At 45.5% G+C, this 17,689-nt stretch overlaps 1 protein-coding gene across 1 annotated transcript in view; it reads left to right on the top strand.

Annotated features, from left to right (window-relative positions):
- coro7 (coronin 7) overlaps positions 1–17,689 on the top strand; it is a 105,364-nt gene that overhangs the window by 3,138 nt on the left and 84,537 nt on the right. Inside the window, exons 5-7 of the mRNA XM_070980792.1 lie at positions 201–387; positions 1,415–1,491; positions 5,974–6,024. Of these exons, the coding sequence (XP_070836893.1) occupies positions 201–387; positions 1,415–1,491; positions 5,974–6,024 (315 nt within the window). The remainder of the gene's footprint in view (positions 1–200; positions 388–1,414; positions 1,492–5,973; positions 6,025–17,689) is intronic.

Genomic DNA, 17,689 nt, shown 5'->3' with positions numbered 1-17,689 from the left:
AGAGTGTTTTACTGACTTAAAATGAACTTATCATACATTTTAATTTCATCACCAATTGGCTACAACATCGTCAAAAGAGCAGAAATTCAGTGAGGTTGAAGGAGAAGAGCATGGAGAAGTTTCTGCTGGTTTTAAGGTATGAAGTGCAAGAGACCCTGCAACCCACTTTTTTAATACCCCCCCACCCTCCGTGTGTGCAGGTGAAGCTGTGGCGTTTGTGTGATCCAGAGCTACAGCAGCCCAGCAGTCCGGAGCTGACCCTGCACCCAGGTCAGGGCAGGCTGGAGCTGGTGCTTTTCCACCCCACTTCCTCTGGCTTGCTGGCTGTCGGCGCCACCAAGTCCCTCCAGATCTGGGATGCCAGCCGCCAGGATGCACCGTTAGCAGGTAGCTACAGCGTTTGTTGTTTGTGCTTACAGTTTATATTAAAATGCACACCACAAAGTTGATTTGTCATACACCATGCACTGTCTATTGCATTTAACATTTCAGTCTCTGTCAGTTAGTCTTCAGTTTTTGTGTGGCCTGTTTTGTTTCTATGTGCAACGTGAATTTATATAATTGGAGTGGAGGAAAGTGGCTGCTTTCCTTTCTTTAGTTGGGGACTGTCTGACTGACACTGCCTACGTTTTACAGCCCTGTGGCTCTGTCTATGTGCCGGAGCAGCAGAGGTAATGTTTTGGTTTGCAGTCCTGGTCCCAGTCTCCATGGACTGGCCTCAGGATGTAGTCACTATCCTCTGGCCTCACCCCCTCCCACAAACACTGCGTCCCACCCCACCCCAAATCCCATGACAGCTGGCCTGGCTGCTGCTGCTCACTGCTGATCCAACTTTTTTCATGCGCTGTACCCCCACACACTGGCTTTCATCACCCTCATTCCTCATTCATAGGTGGTTGAGGAACAACGTCTGAATGATGATTTTAAAAAAAGTCTGTGATTTGAATGAGTGTGTGTTTGGATTTGAAGTTCGTGTCAGATCACTTTGTGTGTAAATGTCTTAACAAGTGCACCTCATCTTCTTTCATCTGTTTGGTGCTGTGCTCACTGATGGCACTGCAGCCTAATATGTGTCATGCTCCTAATTTCTCTCTTATGCCTAAACCCTGAGGACATATGATCCATTCTTTGGTGTAAATCATCCACATTTTGTATTATTGTGTTTTCTTTATTTCATGTGCTTGATTCATGGCTTTGTCTCTCCCCTGCATTTTTCCTGCAGTGACCTTGCAGATGTTTTCTCTGTCGTGCTCTTTGTCTTGTCTGTATACGTGTCCTCATTCTGTGATCATACTGTGTAGCATCACGTTTCTGTTTTTTCTAAACCTTTTCATCTTTCCCCTGTGTAACATGAACATTGTGTCTCTAGTCCGTTCCCTCTCTCACCTCCTCTAAATGATGTGCATGTCTGCAGTTCTGGAGCAACACAGCGACCAGCTGCAGAGTCTGAGCTGGAAACAGGACGGTTCCCTGCTGGCTTCCTCCTGCAAGGTAATGCCGTCTTGCACCACACCAGATATATATCACAATGACCTGCACGGGTTCACCTAAATTTTTAAAGCACAGTAAAGTCAAAGTATTAGTTTTATTCCCTCAAGAACTTTCTCCCTGTCCAGACTGAGGTCTGAATGCTGTAGTTGCAGTGTGTGACCACTAGATGCCGCCAGTGGCTCACATTCAGTGCAGCATGCCTCGCAGTAGGACACTGCTGCTCCTCATTTATTTATTATGGGGTTTAATTAATCAAAATGTCAACGGGGTAATGCTCATAAAAAGGGCGGGGATCAGATCACACATTGGATTTAGGAACAAGTGAACAGCTCTGGAGAGGAAAAAAGAATACACTTGGAAAGCCCTATGACGCAAAAGCTATTAGCCGCTCTGTTTAAATACGGTAATAGTGACGATAATGAGAGAAATCTTGGCCACAGTTGATGAAGGAGGTAGAAATTTTCCGTGTAAGACTTGAACCTGTATACGCTTGCTAATTAGGGCACTAACAAGGGCGGCGCAAGCTTGTACGTGATGGATAAATATGTCGGGGCTTTTGCTCTGTGTCGACCCCACCTGACCCCTGGACCTTTGTATTCCCAGCACACTCCCCTGTACGCCCCTTTGAACCCCTCCTGTCTGTGCAAGTTGAAGTCTAATCAGGAACTGATGACCGTCACTCTTTTGGCATGCACAGTAGTCATGAAGCATAATGGGAAAGTCCTTTTGTTTTTAAACATCCACATGGCCTCATCACTGTCATCGGGAAATAATCACACAGCTTGAAGAACTTTCAGTTAGGTTGTTAATATTTTGTGGAGGAGGAGGAAGGAGGGACAGAGGTGGTATGGGTTTATGAGTAGGGGGGCGGAGAAAGAAGGAATTTATGAGTTGAGGTGGAATTGTTTCATGAATATATTTTAAATAACAACAGAATGCAATCATTTCCAAACCAACTATTTACCCACAGCGGTTTTATGAAGTGTTCCTGAGCCCATGTAGTAACATCTTTTATGCAATCATGTGTTCACAAAGTGGTGAACCTCGCTCCATCCTCGCTTGTGAACGACTGAGCCTTTCGAGGATGCTCCTTTCATACCCAATCATGATACTATCACCTGTTACCAATGAACCTGTTTACCCGTGGAATGATCCAAACAGGGTTAGGGGTTCCCATCCCACAACTTTCCACGTCTTCAGCTGCTCCTGTCCCAACTTGTTGCAGCATCAAATCCTGAATAAGCGTATATTTACAAAAATCAATGAAGCCGATGAAGTGATACATTAAATATATTCTCTTTGTGCTCTTTTCAATTGAGTATATGTCAAGAAGTTATTTATGTTTGACTCAGAATCCCAACTGGAATCTGGGTTGTGTTGTTTTATTGTTTGTTGTAAGCTGTGTGCTCATGTAGTGCACCACAGTCAATTCCTCTGAGCATTTGCAGCCTCTTTGGAACCAAACATGCAGTGATTGATGTCAGAATGAGGCCGTTGCCCCCGGTGTATACTTTAGACAATGCATGATGAGCCTACTTGTGCTCGAGACGGAATAAACTCTGACACGAAAATCGACCACATGTGCGTACTTAGCAGGTATGATTGTCAGTCCAATCCCTGTTGTTTGTCTTTGCTCTGACAAGTAACAAATTACTCCACCCATCACAGGCTACGTCCAAATCATGACATTTACCTTGACAGCATAATCATCCTCACCAGAGCTACCACCCCTGCCAATGTAGCCTGAAAGAACAAGGCACCTGAAAAGAAATGGGGGTTTGGTTGGGGGTGGTGTGAGCTGAGATCAGAGCCGGGGGGCCTCTGAAGTTCTTGCCCTGTTGGGCTCTGGTGTCATTTAACCCGAAAGGCCCCTTTCAATCTCTCCAATCCAACCTATTAAAGCAAATAGGGCCCGCCAACATGTGGGTCCAATCCTCCCCGGCCCTCCCATAGGGTAAACATTGGGGCACAGGGCTGGGGGGAAGATGAAGGGGAGAGCACCACCCCAAAGAGCAGGAATCATGACAGGCCTCGTTTGGACCTAGAGAGATGTGTATTTATGACACACTCGAAAGGAGAAAGGCGGCATTCATTTGAGGGAAGGCTAATCTACAGGTAGTTGGAGCAGGGAGGGAGGGAAGCCTGTGTCAGGGTGGTAAACTGTTCAGTAATGAGGTACGACTGGATTTATAGGCCACAGTCCACCTTGAATTTTAACATCACAACTGAGCTCCGTGCCATATTTCTCATGGTGAGAGCGGTGAGATAGTTGAGGGGATCACGCACTCTCAAACTGCCAATCACGACAGGCTGTGACACTGGTAACCGTGGGAGGCTGGGAATGGGAGGCTGGCAGTGCGGTGTGTTTGTTGATGAGCCGAGAGAAAGAGAGAGAGAGAGAGAGAGAGAGAGAGAGAGAGAGAGCAGCCCTGGGTGAAGATTCCCAGCGTCCGTGTGTGTGTGTGTGTGTGTGTGTGTGTGTGTGTGTGTGTGTGTGTGTGTGTGTGTTTGCATACATGTGAAAGTTGTGTGCTGCAGGCCCACAGAGAAAACTCATTAACAGCAGCTTGAGAGTAAGGCTCCATCACTTTGATTAAACAGCTGCTGCCTCAGCAAACAAACACAAACACTCAAACGCACACACGGCTGTCCTGGTCCTCCATCTGTGCATTTATGAGTTGAGGTGGTGTGTGTACGGGTTATTGTCATAGACTTAAGAGAATATAGAGTGTGTTTGCTTTTCTGAGTGTGTGTGGTTGCTCGGTGGACACATCTGTACGTGAGAAGCCCCTCGTGTGTCAGATAGTTTCCTCCCTCATGTTGTTGTTTGCTCAGCAGCACTTTGATTGGTATGCTGGTGAGTGAGCTCCATTTGTCAAATGTACGTTTGGAGATATGTACTGTTGATATGTGTTTGCTTAGTCTGACGTGTCTTTGCAAAGAGGGGAACTCTGGGGGAAAAAGCAGTTTGACTATTGATTTTTCCTTCAGATGACGGTCGGCTATAGAGCTGCAATAATGGATTAATCGCTTATTCGACAGAAAATTAACCGGCATGTTTAAAAAAGCTGTGATGGGAGCTTTTCTTTATCATACATGATAGCAAACTGAATAGCTTAAGGTTTTAGGCTGTTGTTTGGCTTATCAGCTTGGGCTGTGTGGGTCATTTTTCCCAATTTTCTCACTATTGTTTTGACACAATTCATTAATTGATTGAGAAATGAACCTGCAGACTAATCAATAATGAATGCTGAAAGGTCGGAGACGGTTTTAGTCCAGATTTAGGCATTTCCGCCAACAGGTGGGCTCTTGTTCATAGGTCATGTGGGTTGAAAGCATGTGTGTGTGTGTGTGTGTGTGTGTGTTGTTCTGGCACTGCTCCTTGAGCCGTTGGCTTAGGCCCAGGTCACAGAGACCTGAAGATGTAGCTGTGGGGCATCACATTCGTGGGTGGTCCACACAAACACACGCATGCACACACACACACACACACACAGATAGAGAGAGAGGCCTGACAGAATAAAAAGCTCTATTTGTGGATGGCCGAATTCTGCGTTTTGTGTGTGTGTGTGTGTGTGTGTGTGTGTGTGTGTGTGTGTGTGTGTGTGTGCGCGCGCACGCGCGCATGTGCGTGTATGTATGTGTGTCCTTGACTGTGTCTCTGTCAGCCTCCTGATTCCCTCTGACATTTATATGTGTGTTAAGTGTGTGCATGGTTTAGTCTAAGCCCTCATACTTATTACCTGCTATCAGCCCCGTGTGTCTGCTGTGATCACAGTCACACAGCAGTATTGAGTGACACGACTGCAGACACGCATGTCCCGGTCACAGCCTGATCCCATTAGGCCCCATTTCCTCTCAATCACACGGGAGCTTCTCTGATTGGCTGCAGTGATTGATGCCGAATGCGTGTTTGGGCCGGCCGGTGTCGAGCACATGAGGCCATCGGGAGGTCACCGGATTGCTGGTGATGACTCAGTCAGATCGCACTGATATGTTAAGGAGACTTCAGGGAGTTTGTCTTATTCTTTATCTGATTCATACTGAGGTGGAGGGACGCTTTATTAATGTTTTTAATATGCAGCTTTCATATTTCAGTTGTCCATTTTAGTTTCTATGAAACAGCTGGCCGACGAGCCTTTAATTCCTCCTCCTCCTTTGCTCATGAGAACTTTAAATCTTGACCTTGCAGATGCTCTTTGACCTCTGTTGAAGCAAAATTCACAGTTAAGCAAAGACTTGCATTGAATTGTCTAATGATACACTGATTTTTGTCATTGTTGACTGTTGCATTAGTTTTAGCTAGGTGACTATTAAGCTGGCAACTGAGTGTCATTTTGCACTGAGAACGAAACCAACCAATCACCACACACTCAGTGAATAGACCATATCATATCAATTACACCATATCATTATTTCTAATATCAATCGTTTCCAGCTTTCTTTAATCCTAAAGTAAAGCTTGTCCTTCTGTCTGTGTAGGACAAGATGCTGCGAGTGTTCGACCCCAGGGCCCAGCTGACACCTGTTCAGGTAAGTCCACTAATAAGAAGAAGTATACTTTATTAATCACGACACAACATGCACATGCCATGCTTCGGTGAACACACAACGTGCCCACGCCATGTTTCGGTGAAATTATTTTTCTCCGCATTTAATTAAGTCCTTCCTCCGCGGCAGACTGGAGCGGTGGGCTGCCTGTCCACATCGGCGCCCGGGGACCTAGTTCCTTGTTGTCACCATTCGGTCAGGTGGTGATCTTCTTGCATGCTTTTAGTGGGGTTTTTTTAAGGAGGATACTCCAGGTGAACACGGGGAGAACATGCAAACTCCACATAGAAAGGTCTTCGAGATAAAGGGCGGCAGGCAAAACATCTTGTAACTGCCCTTAGAAAACAGGCAAATCAACCATCTTAGAGACCCTTTATTTAATACAGACACGACTTTATGCATCTCCAAACAGTGGTCAGGTACATGTGGGGGCAAACAGCTCCGGCCCCTGTCACTCCACCGCCTGTTACTGTAAGTGTTTTTCTCTTGCTTCACTACATTTTGTGACAAACATGTTGACAGAAACCCAGTTAGCTCACCACTGGCCACTCTCAGTGATTCATCTACTATTGATTTATGGATGTGCTACACAAACTGCAGTCCTCTTCCCACGGGTACCCGTCCCACACTAATCTAGAGCGACCATGAACCTCTGCGCTCACACCGTGGTTCTCACCAGGGACAACCAGGCCTGCGCCAGCGGGGCTCCGTCACGACCAGCAGCAATGAGGAAGTGGAGTGGTAGAGCATTTGTGTGTTGAGGGAAAATGAAGATGTACTGTAGGGGGAAAGAGGGGGCGGTCAGCGTAAAGCAAATATTCTCACACTTTTCAGTGGTGGACCTCCCAGGGTGTTTTAATTACGAGATGCTCGGCCTGCCTCAGGCCGCGAGCTCTCTCGCATTTGTAAATATGCGGAATCCTGCAAAAACACGGCATGCCGCTGCAGATTAAATGTTAGACCACAGATGTACCTGGAGGGCCCATCACCCCGTATGGAAGTCAGAAGGTGGATGACTGCATATTTGTGTGCTCATGTGTTGTTCGGTATGTTGTTTTGAAACTCTGACACCTTCGTGAAAGGCGTTCTGTTTCAGAGGTATGTGATGTCATCGACTCTGACGGGAGTGAAAAAGGTACATGTGGACTATTTTCATTCTGGCACGCTTAGAAGTGCGTGCCTTCACAACACGGACTGCGAGTGCGGTTCATGTGCGCCTGTGTTTGCTTAAGTAACACGAGCCGAGTCGGCTGGCTCCTCTCCAGCGCTTGAACCTGGATGTTTACATCAGGTGCATCAGTGTTGAAGTCCCTTTTCACAAACAGCCTTTCAGCAGCCTGTTTGGATTTTCTCCAGCGCCACGGCTCCGTCTGGCTCTCCCTCACCAGACACGCAGTGCGGCCGTCGAGCTTTTCAGCAGCGCCCCGGGTCGCCTGAATAAATGATATTCCAGGTCCTGGGCCGCTCCGCGTGCTCCGTTTGACAAATCACCAGACGTAATTGGAATAAAACTACACTGATGTTGCATGTAAATCACTTTGTGCAGCTAAAGGGTCTCATTAGTTTAGACTGAATCAGTGTTGGATAGAGTCTGTGTGTCTGAAACAGCGTCTCCAGTAAGAGCTCAGTGGTTACTGGTAGCGGTGATGTGCTGCTGGGACACTCCAGCCAAGTATATGGCTTTTTTGACTTTGTGAGATAGTTGACAGCGGTGAACAACAGGCCGTACGGGGGAGAAACGGACTGAGAGGTAAAACATATGACAAAGGTCTTAAGGCATATTCAAATCAAATAATATTAGCTTAGCCTCTGCTAGCTACACAATTAAAATGCAGCTTACACAGTCATCTGTCAGTGATGTTTATCCAAATATTTGATAATCTAACAATGAGAAGTGGCATCCTTCTACTTTTGATGCTTTAAATGCATGATGCTCTCAGTGCTTTTACATAAGCGCTCCCCCAGCAGCAGTTCACTGACTTTTAATTAGAGTAGGTTATCGTTACGAGAGCAAACAGGCCTGTCACCACCGCTCTTCAGCATTCAGCATGAAACGTATGCGTGGCCACTGCCTCATTGGTGCACAGAGATCCATGTGTATTGTTTTTCATTTAGTAAGTAACCACAATGAAAGACAGGCCATATAAAGTTTTTTTTTTTTTTTAGCTTTTACGCGCATTTGTACGACCACTTTTCTCTCTGCCTTTCACTCCCCCTCTGTCATTTTCAAACTCGGCCCACTAAGGTGGGGGAGACCCCCCAGCGCGCCCGCAACAAAATTGTAAATATAAAAATGATCTGCGGAGTAACAAAAAAACAAGGTCGATTTCGACCGCTGGGCCACCGGGACACAGAGAGACCATTGAACAAAGTCTCTCTGGTCTCTCTGTGTGCACTCTTTCTCTTTCTTTCCCACTCTCTCATTAATCCTCCTGGTCGCAGTGCCATGGAGAGGAGGACCAAGGAGTGAGGAAGCCTGAGTCAGCATGCTGTCCTCCTCTGCACATGGCTTCACCACCTCAAACCAGGGAAGAGTTAGGACCCAGATCAAAGTTATTAGAGGGTTGCTCTTCCCTTTTTGGTTTTACGATCCCTTGCTTTCTTGTTCTTTCTGCCTGTCTCTCCCGAGGTCCTGCTTTGAGAGAGCAAAGTGGGCAGAGCCTCACCCTGACAGCATACAGATGTGCGATTCTCTCTCTCTGTCTCTCTAGAGAATGGGAGAGCCATGGCCGCTCCTATTAACACCTCATCTGCTGAAGGAGGGTTTAACGGCTGCGGGTAATGAATCCTAAACACTGAAACACGATGAGGCCCATAATTTGGATGCATAGAGTGTGAAGCTCTAATTTCAACGCGGACCCGCAAAGCAGTGCTCAACACCATAAAACATAACATAGCACAGCATTGCACATTGTACCAGTGGTTAGAAGGAGTTTCCGCTAAATGGTTTGCTGTTTGTGTGCGATGCGAGGGCACAGTGAAGCTCTGCCACGTTTCTCCACCGGGCATTTTCACCAGTTTGTTGTTGTAGACGTGATGTGATGGCAGGGAAAGGCTGGTCTGGCCACAAAGTAAACAGCGAGGGGCACAGAAGTGTCCAAGCTCTTTGAAGTTTGTAACCTCGCCGAGAGGTCTGTGTGGCTCCTCACGTGAGAGCCAGTCAGCCGTCCTCATCAAGAGAAGCCACAGCTCGTCTCCGAAAAGCTTGCTGGCGAAGGATGCCTCACGAAAGCTGCAGAGTTTCTTTTCTTTCTTTCTTTTTTTTTTTTTGAGGTGTGTGTGTGTGTGTGTGTGTGTGTGTGTGTGTGTGTCCATGTAATGCACAAACACACGCAACTAGGTCAGATAGAAAAGACACTTGCACTTTAGCATATCGCATGTGTTTATTTATTTCCATCAAATGTTGTTTTTATCCACATTTTGCCTGTGTGGCCATTAATGTAGTACAAAGTGTACACACCTCACCTGCATCAATCATTGGTAAAGTCACACTATTGGTCTGCCCCAGTCCAGAGGCCTGTCTGTCCCAGTATGGAGGACACAACCAGTGTGTTATTTGCACCCCTCATCCATTCTGCCCCCGAATTCTGTATGCCAATCAGTTATTTGAGTCACATGTGGTAACATCCTTTATGCAGTCCTACCCATTCATGATACTATCATGAACCTGTTTACCTGTGGAACCTTCCAAACAGGTGTTTTTGAAGCTTTTCACAACTTTCCCAGTCGATTGTTTTATTTATGTTTTGCACAGCATTTCAGCTTTTTGGAATCAGGGCTGTACGAATTTGCATTGAAGTGTCTACTACGTGATCAGGTGGCAGTTTGATTGATCAAAGCCAGATAAATGAAAACTGGTTCCCAGTTTGCCAGTTCAGTTTAGATTCAGGTATCATGGGATCCCCCCCCCCCCAATCCCTCTGGATCCTTGGATCCAGTCAAAGGGTTGAATTTCTGTCTCGCAGCTCATTTGTGTCCACTGTTGTCCCGGTTCCGCCCATGGCAGTGTAGTCGAGTGGGGCTGGCTCATCCCTGTGGGCAGCACTGAGCTGGGTTCTCCCCTAGCCAGGTGGGGTAAATATAGGCCCAAATTACAGCCCTGCCCTCGCTGTATTTATGGGAAATAAGACTGCACAGGGTAATTAAGGTCTTGGACAGGAGGAGTAGTATATACTGCATCTGTAATCAGTGCAAGTGTGTATGTATGTGCACGAGCATACAGACGGTTGTATTTAGGTAGCTGGCACACTTGGGGAGCGTGCGTGTCCGTTCATGTGGCATCCTGTCTCTCACTGTCCCACTGCAGATTGAATTTCAGATTTGAGTTTTTGTTTTGTTTTCTGTTTAACTGTTTTGCTTGACCCCCCCCCCCCCCCCCCCCCCCCAAAGTCTGTCCATTAAAAGGGCGCTTCAACAAACGTGTGAGCTAATCTGTTGTCTGCATCTTCCAGCACATCTTTTGGCTTTAAGCTGAATAAAAATGGCAAAGGTGTGGATTTGATTAAAAAAAAGCATCTATTAAAAGGTCCAGTGAGTGAAACTGTGGTTAACATGGTGTTGTTAAGCTGTATTTTTGTGTGACAGAACTTTTAAAATAGTTCAAACTGACCCAAATCAATTAAAAGCTACGACGTAAATCACACAGTGTGAGGATGGCGAAGTGGTGAATCATGGAGCACCAAAGATAAACATCTGTAGCAATAAAGCTGCTTTTTTTTTTAAACTCTCTTGGCTATTCGGGGTTCTGCCCTCCCTGCCATAACATCCCTACACTGGCCTCTTGTTTTCGGATGAGTTTCTTTCACATCTATGTGTAGTTAGACCTCCGCCCTGCTTTCCTGTACCAGGCTACACGACTGCTCAGGCCTCAGCTGGCACGTCTGCTGACCTGATCCTGGTGAGACGAGGTGTTTCGTGGATGTCGGGACACGTGCCTTCGCGGGCACTCTCCTGTGTTATTCTATCTTTTGATGTAGCCCCAATGTCTGTGTGTTTGCTGAGTGTGTTATTCTGTATGCGAGTGTGTGTCTGTGTGTATGCCATGTGTTCTTCAAATTACAGTGCTGAAAATACCCCTCATAGTTTTGGGCCAGTGCTGGCCATAGAGCTGTCGATCTGTGGTCGCTGGAAGAGGAGGGAGACAGGAAAAGGGAATAGTTTGCTGGACTTGGGGGCCAGATTCCTCTTTTTCAGCTCGAGCTTCTGCTGCTTTGGGTGAAATTAGAGAGGACCACGAGCTGGAATGGGTTTGGACTTGAGGAGGGAACGCTGGGCAGGGCCAAGGAAAAGCACAGCGGTTTGACTGCTATAGGTGGCTGAGAGCAGCCACTCATACCATCTTTTATATCCCGCCATAAATTACACAGCCTGAACTCCCCGGTAGGTGTGCGTGTGTCTCCACACTTGGATTCCTCATTCCAGGCACAATAAACTACATTTATACATCTGCATTGTCTATGTTTCTTTGACTTTTTGTAATTAGAAAAGTGTGTGTGTGTTTAGGAAGTGGGGGGTGAGTGAATGTGTGTATTCACGCTCAGATTTCTCATTACAGGCAGAATAAACTACCGGCGGGCATGGTCAGCTTTGTGTGTGTGTGTGTGTGTGTGTGTATGTGTGTGTTTGTGTGGACTCTGGCAGGCAGCACAATGAAGCTCTTTGACTGTTGCAGAAGACTTGTATCACAGATGTAGACCCAGAGGGAGAGCCATGAAGGAGAAACATTCACAGAGACAAAGTGAAATGGAAGAACTTAATTTTGGTGTTTGTGCCTCAGTATTCTCAGCGGACAACAAATGCACGAGGGGCATGAACTGAACTGAACTGCTCGCAGTTTGTTTCAGTCCTCTCGGACAGGTGTCGCTGTTCGAGCTAGGCCGATGCATTGAGAGGAGCGATTTTATTAGCTCACATTGGGGTGTCGTACGCGAAAAGAACAAGCAGCCATATGTTTTTAGGATATATTTTCTGTATGTTTTGCTGAAGATTTCTTGATTTAAGTGAAGGTTTTTGGGGTTAAGCTTAACCAAGATTGAGCGATCCTTAATAAAAATGTCAGTTTATGTTGTTTTTATGGTTAAAGAAGACATAATGCAACATATCATTTTCTGACTTTTATTATTTTTGAATATTTATATTGTCGTCCGTCTCAAACTGCCAATATGGGACGACTATTAGTTTTCCATTAATACAAACATTTAGTTGTAAAATGATAATAGTTCATTAATTGATAAGCTAATCTCCAAAGAGCTTGATAATTAATTAATTGTTCTGTATTCATTTAGCTGAAGTCATGTCATGTGTCTGCTTCATCATTGTGAGGATTTGTTGCTTTTTTTCATTTTTGTAAACAGAATATCTTTGGGATTGTGGGATTTTTCTCCAATTTTCTGACTTTATAGATTTCATGACAAGCTGATGAGTCATTTAATAGAAATAACAAAGCACCTGAAGCGGTCTCTTCGGTTTCAGCCGCAGGTTAAGGAGGGCAAGCTCAGAGAGACGCTTATCCCTCCAGGTTCAGAAGAGTATCGCAAAAAACCTTCACACACACGTGGAAATTCCTCTCTCAGTCCCAAAAATGCTCAGTATTCTGTTGTACCAACAAATGATTTCTTCTCACAGAATGTCAGCGCCTGCCAGAGAATGAGATTTTGATACTTCCCGCAGAATGAAGCTTGTTTAGAGCTTGGAGAGTGTCTTATACTAACACCCCGGAGTCAACATTGTGAAATGTGAAACATAATGTCTATAAAGAACGGGAGCTCATTCCAAGAATATGTCGCAGCCTTACTCAACGCTGAGCTCCAAATTCCAGCTACACAAGCTGCGTAATTTGAGTTAAAACCGAGCCAGAAATGCTTCTGTGTTTTAAAAACTATTCATCTTTATGGCCAACGAGCATGAGCGGGTGCTTGTTGGCTGGAATGTGACCGTTCGTGATAACGTGTGAGATGATGACCAGTCTCTCTCGGACTGTTTGTGCATGTGCAGCAAGGCTGTTGAACATATATTTAACAGCGGATCAATTTTTCTTTCCGGATGTAAACATAGCATAGCATAGCAGAAACATTCCTCTGTACACACAGTGGCATTCTCCTCATAACATCCTCACCTCCCGCGTGAATGTGTGACAGCATAAAGCACACCACACTAACACAGCAGTGCAAGATGCCACATAGACAAATTCAGCCAATACTGACAGTGATGACTGTGATCATCTTCTTCCTAGCAACACTGTGATGCACTCACATCCTCTTCTGATTGAAGGTGTCTCAGGTCTTATGAATGATGCAAAAGAAAGACACCTGGCATGAAATATATCTTTAATTGTGCAGAGGTCAAGATGCCAATTAGCGTGTCGATCCCCATCTGACCGGTTTAATCCCTGTGACCTTCTTCTTTAACATAAGTGTACACGTCTTCATGTGTCTCTCCCTCCGTCGTCTCACTCCTGCGGTTTGGCTCTTTCTATATGCTCACCCTCTTCCCCCAGTCACCCCCATGCACGGTGTCTTGTGTCTCTACCTCTCTCCATTGGATTCTGCTGAGTTCAGGACCTGGTAATAGCCAGTGGTTAAATCAGCCCAGATGTTGTGCCCCCTCCCGACGTGCGCTCCTTTTCTTCAGATTGTTCCTCTCTCCATTCCTCAGCTCCCTGTCTTACTGGCTGCCCCACCGCCAGTGTTAGTTACAGTTTGAGGGTATCTGGCTGAGCCGAAAGGAGTCTTTCCTAATGAGGGAACAGGATTTGTGCTGTCCTGGACGGCTCGGCAGAGCAGTGGCATAAAATCTGGATATTCCATTGCTGCGCTGGATGGAGTCTGTCTCAATTACGATTGATACGCTTAGTTTTTATGCCCTAACTCCTCTATGTACTTATATTCATGCACGCTAAGAGATAATCTTGCCTTGGGTTTGGTTTGATGTCATGTTTGAATTACTTTTTGTGTGTCTGGATATGAGGAGAAAGATGAGTTAATGAATGTTGGTCAGTCTGGCTGCTGGAAAAGGAGGTGAAGGGGTCAAGCAGTGCAAGGCAGAAAGAGAAGTTTGACGGGGTTTCAGCAGCTTTAGCAAATTCGCAGAGTTTGTCTTTGTGTGTGTGCGCGCGTGGGACTGTTTGTGGGTGTGTGCTCTGGGGGTAGCAAGAAGTATTTTGTCGGAGGAAAGGGGTAAGAATGGGTGCCAGCTGGCAGCGGCGCGGCTCTTTGCTCACATGTGTGTGTTGTTTGTGAGCGGAGGCCTCATTAGTGCGCTGGCTGCTCTGAGGCTCTTAGTTTCCAACCCTTTAAGGCCCTACGCGCACATGTGGGTGACACCTGGAGACGAAAATGGATGACGATTAGCGCTTTTCCCCTGCCGCATCCTGCGAGCGAAGATTCATTATCATGGGAAATAGTGTCTTCTTCAGCTCTCAGTCATGCTTTGTCTTAATCTCACTGCGTTTTCTCAGGTTTTGGGGACAAGAGGTTGAAAGATTAAGCTGGGATTAAAGGTTCAGTCACGAAATAATCATTGTTACATGGTAAATGAGATCAGTTCACAGGGGAATCCCTTGTTGTGGGAAGTTTCTGTCATTTTTAGGGTTCTTGTTAGGTTTAATATAAGAAATTAATAATAACGTTGACATCAGCACAGTTTCAGCCTCTCCCATGTGACTCCACCTCTTTATCTCTACTATCTACTACAATGTGTCTTTAATCACCCTCTGCACTGCTTTGCGTATACTGTCCATTTTATTTAAAACAGTAAAATGCATCTCTGTCTTTGCTTCAAACCTTAAATGCCAACGCTCCTTGAGGTGCTACACGAGCTGGTTTATTTTTCAGACCGAACAGCCAGAACAGCAGAAAGTGGTGAAAATTGGCTTGTTGTTGATCTTCTCTACCCTGTGTTGTTTTGCAAATGATCAATTACTGTGGTTTATTTGTTAAGTGTGTGTGGTTTAGGGGCAAAGTAGCAGAAGGCAGTTGGCGCTCTGTGTGTGTGTGTGTGTGTGTGTGTGTGTGTGTGTGTGTGTGTGTGTGTGTGTGTGTGTGTGTGTGTGTGTGTGTGTGTGTGTGCGTGCGTGTGTGTGTGTGTGTGTGTGTGAATTGATGTTTGTACTGAGGGTGTGAGTTGAGTGGGACTGTGCATCAGACCTGTGTTGGTCATCGTGGTGAGTTAAATACATACTGTGTGCTTACATTGACATACACATCATGAACATGTGTGTGCATAAGACAATCACAAAGTGGCATCCAGATGTTTGCCTTGAACAGTCTCATGTCTCATGGGATCTGCATGTGCGTCCATATACAGGACGCCCATGAATGATAGAGCAAGAACAAGAGCCAGGACACCGCTGAGACCGACCTCAGAGAGCTCCTGAGGGGAATAAAGTGCAGTGTGGGCTCCATCCGTGGCCAGGCTAGCTGACCTTAGTTTGACCAAAGGCTGGCGTTTTCTCCATATGCTAGCGCACTAAAGGTCAGACAGTGGTTCTGTATACGTGAGGTGAGAGTTTTAAGACAGGCAGCCTGGTGAAGTCACCCTGTACTTTTCTCAAGCAGGCCGCTAACTGAGAAAAGTGAAAGTACGTGCATCCAACTTGCTGCCTACTACCAAGTCTTATGTTTTTGTTTTCTAAGATGCAAAGCCAATCTGTTACACATATTTTGCAGGCATGCCCAGATTGAAAAATGCTGCCTGACTTTGATTATTGTAAATCATTTATTGGCTATATCACCTGGTGTTTGCCAAATAACTGTTCGTAAGATTTTCCATTATTTAAGCTGTCTTATGTAATTATTAAGACTAGTCACAGACCTTTGCAGGTTTCAAAACTTTAATCCGGTGCTCGACTACACACTTGTTGAATCTAATGTCAAAGTCATTATACAGTGGAAAAATGAAATGGCGATTATATAATTAGAGATAATAGAGAGTGCAAAATAACAGGACAGATCAAGTTGAATAACAGCAAAGAGGTATTTTACTGAAGTCAAACAAATCATAGCTTTAAATCATCACGGAGTGAGAGAATCTAAGTGTAAACATTTCTGATACGATCATCATGTTAAACTCAAGTTTAATTTGAGATTCAGCTTTTTTAACCACCTTGACTATTTTTCACATTACATAATCTGAACTGACTTAAAATTAAGTAAATTGACTCAACAGTCAGTCATGATCAGCGCTACCGTACATAGTTATGACTCAACCTTATATTCTATTAGCCTTGATGTAAATGCAATGTGTGTTTAATAGCAAAGGGGAATGTATGGAGCAGTGGTGTCACTATGCGGCTATCCAAAGGATCCTTGTTTTAATACCACTCAGGGTACATAGTGGTGAGCGCTGCAGAGAACAAACACTCCCCCCATGTAAATAATTCCCCCTGGAGTGTCTCCCAGGGGTTGATAAAGAATGCACTGTGCCCCAGTGCAGCTGAGGTTAACCACAGGCTATGAGAATAGGACACAGGTGCGCATACCTGTATTGGTGCTGTATGTTGTTCCTCTCGGAGGCCAAGAAAAATGAGGGGTCTTCATAATGAGCTCAGGGGAAACAGGCCCCCTGTGCTTACGGTTTCTGTGCGCATAGAGGGGAAATCTGGTTCACACATGTCTTATAAATGCCACTTCCTCTTCCAACGAAAGCCAACTTAGATCATCTTTTACTAATTGAGCTTCTTAAGACAACAGGTTCTGCTACAATTTGTGGTTTCATGCAAGAGCTAAGTAGAGGTCCTCAATGAGTGAAGCTGCCGAGTGTTGGGGTGAAGTTAGCATTGGGGAAGCCTGGAGCAGTGTCAGCACCGGAGATTGAGCTGTTTGTTAGCATAGTGAAGATGAGGTACTTAATCAAGTTGTCATTCGGCTGCCCCGTGCTCTGCTGCTGCGCATGCAGTATGCCAGGGGTCAACTTGTTGGGTGGCGGCCACGGAAATGATACCCTGTGTTTAAAAGATATACTATAAGCCTCGGCATTGGCTAGCATGTTGCACATTTGATCTCGCTGCACGTTCTTGTCCCTTTAGGCAAACACCTGCTGGTGTAATTATAATCACATGAACCTTTGTTTTTCTATCGTTTTTTCGACTCTTGCTGTGACAGGTATTATTTCTCAAGTCCTTGAAGTTAATGCAGGAAAGTTTCAATATCACACTTTGATTGGAGCAAACAAATAGTAGATTAAGAACCCACTTACCCTTTACACAGGCTGAAGGATTCCATGATTGTGCACAAATGACATGAACATGACATGCTTTGCACACATGTGCTTCCTGAGCAAATCAGAAAGTATGAAGTGAGCACACTTCATACTTTCATACAAATGCGTGGGGGTACTTTGAAGATGTGAAGCCTCTGTGATGTGGTTTCAGGGAGGGACAAAAGCTTGCCAACTGTATCCATGGCAGCGATGAAAGTCGTAAACGACAGCAGGCACTGGAGGTCTGGGTCAGGCTGCAGGGATTGAGAGGCTTCGTGGTGTCTCCAACAGTGTGGGCATGTCTAGCTGTGTGTTGTGCTTCTGCTCTGTCTAACACACCCTCTCTTCATAAGAAACCCTCCCAAAGAATCATCTCTTTGTTTTTACGGAGCAGGTCTGGTGCGCAGATTGTCATCAGCCCCGGGTGTCGGAGTTCTTGCTGTGATCAGCA

Source organism: Chaetodon trifascialis, chromosome 15 (genome assembly GCF_039877785.1).
Source record: "Chaetodon trifascialis isolate fChaTrf1 chromosome 15, fChaTrf1.hap1, whole genome shotgun sequence".
Classification (NCBI taxonomy): Eukaryota; Metazoa; Chordata; class Actinopteri; order Chaetodontiformes; family Chaetodontidae; genus Chaetodon; species Chaetodon trifascialis.
Note: the sequence above shows the minus strand (reverse complement) of the source record. Positions and strands in the feature narration are given on the sequence as shown.